General features: G+C 43.7%; 1 protein-coding gene across 1 annotated transcript in view; it reads right to left on the bottom strand.

Annotated features, from left to right (window-relative positions):
* The window catches only part of ALKBH5 (AlkB family member 5, RNA demethylase), a 26,428-nt gene that overhangs the window by 14,252 nt on the left and 3,650 nt on the right, over positions 1–8,526 (bottom strand). Inside the window, exon 2 of the mRNA XM_004684535.2 lies at positions 1,331–1,411. Within this exon, the coding sequence (XP_004684592.1) occupies positions 1,331–1,411 (81 nt within the window). The remainder of the gene's footprint in view (positions 1–1,330; positions 1,412–8,526) is intronic.

The following is an 8,526-nucleotide window of genomic DNA, read 5'->3' as shown; positions in this document are numbered from 1 at the left end:
GCATGAGTTCGATTCCCGCCTGCCCCGGAGGTGACCACATGGAGCGGCAGACCTCTCCTGACCCGCCCACTGCTCCCCTCAGCAGTGTACCTCATCAGTCAGCCTGTTCTGCTCCCCACTCTGACTCTGGTGAATCCTCTCACCACCCCTACCCCTCTGGCCTGTACCCCATTTCTGTATGCATAAGTAAATAAATCTTTTTAAAAAATTTAAAAAATAAAAAAAAAGCAGTCCTGTCCTGAGATACAGTGACTTGTCACTTCATCCCTGTCATACCATGAGCAAAAATAAAGAAGTGCTGGTGAGATCAGGTTTGGCAATGTTGGGTCAATATGCCCCTGACTCCCTCACCAGAAGGGGGGGACAACCACAAGCTATACATCCCTGCTGAACACTGCAGCCTACTCACCCACTTTCATTTTTACTTCTCACAGAAATGAAAATCCAGGCATTTTAAAATCATATTGCTATGGCACAGTCTAAAAATAATCATCAAGAACACATGTGATAAATCAGAATCAAGAAGGTGGAGAAAAGTGTGTGTGGGAGAGGAAGAGAAAAGGACCTGAAAGAAAAAGTCCCCCAAATCTTAAGATTATACTCATAGGGGCCTCCATGGTGGCACAAGGGGTTAAAGTGCAGCACTATGAAGGCACTAGGTGAGTTTGATCCCCGGCCAGGGAGCTGACTCACATGTCACAGCATACCTCTTCTGTCTCATCAGCTGCTCCCCTCAGCAATGTTATTTTAGTCGGCCTGCCTATTCTGCTCCCCACTCTGTCTCTGGTGAATCCTCTCACCCCTGCACCTCTGGCTTGTAACCCAGTTCTTATATGCACAAATCTTTAAAAAAAAAAAAAAAAAAGGCCCTCCCTGATTGCACAGTGGGCTAAAGCACTGCACTAAGAAGCTAACGCCACTTCAGCATGAATTCAATCCCCGCCTGCCCCGGAGGAGATCCACATGGTGCGGCAAACCTCTCCTGACCCGCCTGCTGCTCCTCTTAGCAGAATCTGCCTGTTCTGCTCCCCACTCTGTCTCTGGTGAAGTCTCTCACCGCCCCTGCACCTCTGGCCTGTACCCCAGTTCTGTATGAACAAATAAATAAATATTTTTAAAAAAAAGAGTTTACTCATAAATAATGGGACCTTGTATTTGCTCAGCCCTAAATTAAATTACAGGACATAATATTCTGATGAAAAGACACAACGGCATTATCCTCACAGAAATCAACAGACTATACCATGACCGCCTATTGATACACAGAAGTCAAGGACTCAGACCTGTATCTCCAGACAGGCCTGAAAGTACCAAACACCAGGACACTTACTTCCTGAGGATGATGACTGCTCTGCGTTCCTTGATATCCTGAGGCCGTATGCAGTGAGTGATTTCATCAGCAGCATATCCACTGAAAATAAACAAAAAGCATGTAAGCATGGAGAGTAGGTAAGACAACCGAAGGTTGGGACGGGGTGGTGGTAATAAGATAGAATTGTAGTCCAGGCTTTATGGCTGACCCTCTGTCCCATTACTTGAAAGGTTCAAGAATCTACCTGGGTAGAAAATGCTAAGCTCCAGGACACTTTTACCCAGAAAGCACTCAAAGAAAAACCTGGAATAAAGCAAAGGCAGGCCTTATAGCAGAAGCTAAAGCAGGAATCTTCGGGCACAGGCCAAGAGTCCTTCTTTTAGAGGGTCCCCTTGACAGTACAGCTCTTGTTATTATGGAAAGTTAGTGACTCAGTTTGGAACTTATTGAAAAGACAAGAACCCATGTCTTCTTCCTATCCCTCTTACTCCTCAGCATGCAGAGGAAGATAAGTGAGATGCTGACAGCACTGAGACACCAGACAGAACTAAGACTGAAATGTTCAAAGAGAATATGGCAATTTGAAAAAAAAAAAAAAAACTTCCACTTGGGGGGGAATCCAAATTCTTGAAGGCAGCTGTGTTTGGGATATTTTAAGAAATTCCATCACACTCAGATATCTATATATTTTCATCAAATTACACAAATTTTTAAATTTAAAGTGCTCACGAGTGGGTAGATGATTGTCCTCTTCACAGTTAACATTTTCTAACTTGAAACTCTGATAGCAGTAACTCACCTTCTAGTGTCCCTGCACTGGGAACACGGCACCTGAGAGGCACCCCATGCCAAGTTCCTCCACAAGGAACTAAGGCAGTTGTCCATAGCCAGAAACACTGAGCCAAAGGTCCAGTGAAAGGCGAGCATCTTTCATTCTTCACTCTTCTCCTCCTGCTCAGGATTCCTCTGACAGCACCACGACCATCACCAATATTCCCCTACATGGCTGCTACTAATTAGTTCCTTTGTTAAGACTCGATTAACCATTAGAAAGAGGACAGGCCTGGGAGGACTCTTTGAAATGCCACTCAGTTCCAACTATAGGCAAGAACTGGTTGCAAGAGTAAATAAAAGCAAAAAAAGTCTGAGAGGGAAGTACCTATGATTTGGAAGTCTGATTTGAAATCACACCAATCATAGAGAAAAGAAGCTTTATTTTAGGGGTTACCCTCTAAGCTGCCTCTATATCATTGTTTCCAGTTTTCTCTGTGAACACAAATCCCAAAGGAGACTTATTAACAAATGTCCAGTCAAGTTAATGTAATGATTCAGCTAAGAAAATGCTGTGTAATAATGAGTTTAAAAAGTATTAGTATGTTAAAGATCTGAGTTACTACAGCAAAAGAATCTATTGGCTTTAACTGAGCACAAACCAAAGAATATTTTCTCAAATTACTTATTGAATCTGTAGACCCACACTGAAAATGAGGAGTTGAAGAGACCTAGATTTGAATCTAAGCTTTGCCCTTTACAAGTTTTATGTCATCTGCAAGTCAAGTCACTTACTGGGCCTGAACCTAAATTTTTTCATCTGTAAGTGTGTAAAGTGTGCTTTAGTATCTTTTGTGGCCAATGACTTAAGATTTTAAAAGGGGAACAGCATCTCTCTCCTTCCAGGAAGAATTAAAGAGTTATAGGACTATAACTAGCACCTCTGGAAAGGGTAGTGGGAAACCTACATGGAAGATACTGTGAAAATTTAGATTAACACAGGTTGCGTGGCACCCCACTCTCATTTAGTAAGCACCTGACAAGTTAGCGGACCTGGGGCACCCTGGGGCAAGTCAAAACCTGGGGTTTAGCATCTGCCAAACAGACATGATCCAGGACCCCCAGAAGGAATCTGTCAGCAGCAGAGGCTTCTTGGGGCCCATTCCCAGGGCTAGAACCTCTAGGTCTCATCCTGTGCTTATGTCACTACACACTAAAGTAGTGTTAAGTCTGGGCAGCAAAACAGCCCTATATATAAACACAAGACTTAACCCCAAATAATTAAGTCCAATTTCCCAAAGACACCCCAAGGTATATTTTAAGGGCAGAGTAATGGCTACAGGCAGCCTTGCCTACTGTTAACAAGTGTTAACAGTATCCAATTAATTTTCTATTAATTAATCTATCCAATTAATTTTCTACAGACAGTACCAAGAAACCTCCCTTCCCATCTTCAACAACTGCCTCCCTTAAAGCAATTATGGGTAAATCCAGTGATTTAGCTAACCCTAATTGCACTCACACCCACCATCCCCAAAGGGCTCTAGAACGATAGAATGAAGAACAAGCCATGCTAGGTTCCTGCCACTAAGACCAGATCTATGATTACCTAGTGCAGAGGTAGGACTGCATAGGCCCATAAAAATGATCTTGGGGGTACCTCCCCAGTAGCTCTGGGGTTAGGTCTCAGCACTATTACTGCAAGGGCCTGAGTTCTATCCCTGGCCAGGGAGCTAACCCATATAGGCGCAGCAGATCTTTCTTATCTCTCCTGCTGTTCCTCTTAGCAGTGTATTTCAGTACATCTGGCCTGCTCTGCCCCCTATTCTGTCTTTGGTGGATCCTCTCACCACCACCACCCCTGCCCAACCATTTTTCTACACAGAAAAAAAAATCCTGGCCCTGTTTCCACCTAGAGTTCATCAACACTGGTCTTCTAGAACTTACTGGCAGATGTGACACAGCTACTGACCTCTATTCAATATCAGGTCTCTCTGGGAGCAGAAGGCTCAAAGTCCTGACCAAGGGACACCTTTAGGTCAAACTTCAACAGAAAAAGTTCAGCAGAGACCACAGGTTATTTACAGCTAAGAAACCTACTTCCTACAAGAAAAACTGTCTGAAAGTTCTAGCCTGCCAGCTTGAAAGCTAATATGTCCTGGGTCCAGCCCTATCCTTGATATGAAGAAAAGTTCCAGTGCTTTCAGCTCTTTTGTTTCCATAGGGGAGGGAGAAGAGGAAATACCTAAATGCTTTTTGCCGGTCAGTCTGCTCCCCAGGTTGAGCCACTCCAAGACAAACACCTCTCCCCTCCCCACCCAACTTCAAGCAGGGATGACCAGTATGCTATGCAAGAATTAAGAGTGATAAGGCCTCCTGGTGGCACTAAGGGTTAAAGCACAGCACTATGAAGTTACTGGCAGCCACTGCAGCATGAGTTCAATCCCCAGCCAAGGTGACCCACCTGGCACAGCAGATCTCTCCTGTCTTGCTCACTTCTCCCCACAGCAGTGTATTTTCAGTGCATCTGTCTGTTCTGCTCCCCACTGTCTCTGGTGAATCCTCTTACCTCTTACATCTCTGGCCTGTACCCCAGTTCTTGTGTGGATAAATAAATCTTTTAAGAAAAAAAATGAAGAATGACAGAATTGATCACCCATTACCTTTATGCCTTAGAGCCACTCTCATCAGTCTTGTCCCCTATTTCTTCAACTCCCCTGCCTCCCACCTGTCCCCTTCTACAGGGTTTCCCCCATACTACTTGTACATCTCTACTACCATATTTGACCTTAAGGAAATTGCGTCTTTTTGAAAGACAAAGCTCTGCAAAGGCCTTATTCATCTCTGCATACAAGTGGACACTAAATAAAATGTGTGCTGAGTTCAACTGTTCTACCACTTTGAAGTTTCAGTTTCCACATCTGCAAAATAGATCACAGCAAGTCCTTTTTCAGAGGATGAGGTACAAGTTAAAAGTGGAGTCTGAAAAACTCTTTATAAGAAGGGACTAAGCAGGACTACAAAAGTTCTGTAAGGACAGTCTGAATAATTCAGGAGACTGAATTTTTAATGCGTGTTTCCTAGAAGACCACCATTCCCATCTACCCTGCCTGGGATGGAGGGAATGGCCAAGATTTTGACCTGGTGACAGCCTCCTTCTAAATGGGTCTCTCACTCTGGGTAGTCACAATGAACTGTCTCATCACTGATAACCTGTGGAACTAAACTTAAGTTTTTGAGAACAGGGCAGCCATCTAAGCAAGGATAGGATTTTCAGTGCAGGCACAAATTATAACCAGACCAAAACCTTCAAGAAGATACATGGCCTAGCTTTATGAGTTGTTCTGGGGCTTTCTGAATTCAGAAAAAAGGTCAACATGCTCTGAGTCCAATTCTGTACTCGTCTCAATATAAATATGGAGGAGCTGAACACAAAAGTCAGCTCCTCCCCAGAGACACTTTACCTAAACTGCAAGTATTCTCTAGTGCAAAACATAGTCAACCTTTAATAACTACTCAGTAGCAGCAACTATCTCACTTTGCAGATTAGGGAAACTAAGGTACAGAACAGTTAGGTAACTTGCTTACGGTCAAACAACTAAAATAACGCTGGAACTCCAAACTCTTCTTGTCTATTCTGTATTACGTTTTCTTTTGGTTTGTGTATTTAAGGGGAAGAGAAGGGCATTTTAGGTAATAAGGGGGTAGGAAACAGCCTACCTATGTTGCCTGGAGACAAGGTCCAATCTGTCCTGAGGGCCTCAGTGGCCACAGTAAAGGATATATACATATCCACCACTCAATGCAGAGATCAGCCTATGCCCCTTGAAGGTTCCCACCTTATCTCAGTCACATCTGCACACTAACTGCCCAGATGAAAACGGACAGCCTGTCCTGAGATTTCTATGGCCTATTTATTTTCTCTACTGTCCATTATTAAGAACATGGATTGCTTGCTAGCTTCCACTGTTGTGCTCTGCCTTGTCAGGCCTGAAAGAACCCCAACCCAACTGCTGCTGAGAATGCACGGTCTAGACTTCATCCTGAGGTCCCTCCTCTTGCCATGAATCAGAAGACTCCACATAAGAGATGTGGCCCAGGACCTATCTGCCCTACTTTCCCAACTATTTTAAGCCAAAAAGCTAAATTTTGCTTTCAGGTAGCTGAACAAGATCAGTCCTTAGTCCAAAACTGAGAGGGATATCCAGTTCTCCAAATATCAACTATTAACTGGCAGTCATAAGCTAAGCCATAGTCATTTTCAGACATTGACCAAGGGCCTGGGTCTCTGGGCACATGACCACCATAACCACAGACCTTGCAGCAGTGATTAAAATAGCAGCGAGTAAGTAATTAGCCTTGATAATTATTCTGATTAATCCTACTAAAATCAGTTTTAATCTGTCCATTTAACCTACAGGGAATAAAAGAAAGAAATGTGGGATGAACTGATATAAAGACAGTGTAAAAGGTATTTAATTTACCCAGAAAACATTGTGTGAACCCACCCTGCAGGTTACATAACAAAAAAACCTGTTAACAGGGTTTGAAAAGAAATGTGATAAATATGTAAAAACAGTCTATGAGACCTTGCTCTAAATGCCCACATTTGGACACTACTGACTGCATCAATGTATGCCATATACTAACATCCACACTCACAACTATTAATATAAAACTGTATTCCTGGGCCCTCCCTGGTGGCAAAATGGGTTAAAGCACAGCACTAGGAAGCTGGTCTATTCAGCATGAGTTCGATCCCCGCTCTGGAGGAAGTGACCCACATGGTGCGGCAGACCTCTCCTGACCCTCCTGCTGTTCCCCTCAGCAATGTACTTCATCTGCCTGTTCTGCTCCCCACTCTGTCTCTGGTAAATTCTTTCACTGCCCCTGCATTTCTGTCCTCTATCCCAGTTCTGTATACATTAAAAAAAACCAAAACCTTGTATTCCTGACATGTTGCCTTTGACGGGTGTAGACCACCACACTAGTATATGCCACCAATAACTGAAGTCTGAATCAGAAGAGATTTACCAAAACCCCTCCCCATTTGAAGAGAATCAGATTTCATCAGCTTCCCCTTTCCATCACCACAGGGCTGGGGTACATATCAGGAAATAAAAGGCATGACCTCTTAAGTGCTTAGAAAAGCACCCAAGCAGGATTTGAAGAAAGGCACACTAACAAGCAGGTGTTCCCCACCTGCACATCAAGGTGCATGTGCTTTTAGCAAGCAGGTTTTTAGAAACTTAAGCAAATGGGAGTATCTAGCATCCTAGAGCAGTGGCTCTCAACTAGGGATGATTCTGTCCCCCAGGGATCTTCAGCAATGTTTGAAAACATTTCTGGTTGTCACAGAAGGTGCTACTTTGCTGAACATTCTACAATAGACAGGACAGTCCCACAACACAAAGAATTAGCCAGTGCCAAATGTCAACAGTACTCTGTTGAGAAACTCTGATTCAGAGTTTTAATTATCAAGGCATGCCTCACCGAAACTTTTACTTCAGGGCTAAGGTGGGTCTAAGGATGAATAACAAACTCCATCTACCTCTCCCCATTCCCCTTACCTATGGCTTCTCCAATCTACTGTTGCCAAAACTGTGTAATTCTGTGCCCACTCCCACTTCTTTGCTGCTCTCCTAGTCACCCTTCAAGTTCCAGCTTACTTCCTCCACAAAACTTCCAACTTCCTCAATGTACTTTGGCAGTTACCAGTTCTTTGACTATATTTAATCTCTCTGAGCTTCAAGGTAAGAGTCCTATTTTAGGCTCCACCAAATCCTTAGCCCCTCTGCCCCAAGACAACAGGATCATTAAATGGTTGTATATGAAAGCAAGCATTCAATTAAGTGCCTACCTCACACTAGGGCTTATGTTAGATTTTAAGTCACATTTAATTCTAGCAGGCTTTGAAAGTTGGCATTAGCCCCAGTTTACAGATGGGAAAGCTAGCTTAGAGAATGCCCACAAAAATTACCTAGCAAATGAGAGCAGAGCTAGATTCAAAGCCTGGGTCAGCACTTTTTAGGTTATGGCTGAGCCTCCCACACTAACTCCACAACCAAGTCAGAATCCAGTAGGGGCTAGAAAAGATTGGGAATGTTTCAGGACTTTACCACTCTAAGGAAAAGATGAACATTCCTTCGCGTGATGATGCAATCTTGTGCCTGATCACTAACAGACCTGCATCTTAAGAATATGAAAGCAGGCCCTCCCTGGTGGTGCAACCAGTTAAAGCTCTCCACAGCCACTGCAGCGAGAGTTCAATCCTCAGCCAGGAGGTGACCCACAAGGCACAGCAGACCTTTCCTGCTGCTCCCCTCAGCAGTGTATTTTAGAGGATCTGCCTATTCTGCTCCTCATTCTGTCTCTGATGAAATCTCTCATTATCTGCACCTCTGGCCTGTACCCCAATTCTTGTATGTGTAAAAAAAAAAAAA

Source organism: Condylura cristata, unplaced genomic scaffold (assembly GCF_000260355.1).
Source record: "Condylura cristata isolate star-nosed mole 26May11 unplaced genomic scaffold, ConCri1.0 scaffold00017, whole genome shotgun sequence".
NCBI lineage: Eukaryota > Metazoa > Chordata > Mammalia > Eulipotyphla > Talpidae > Condylura > Condylura cristata.
Note: the sequence above shows the minus strand (reverse complement) of the source record. Positions and strands in the feature narration are given on the sequence as shown.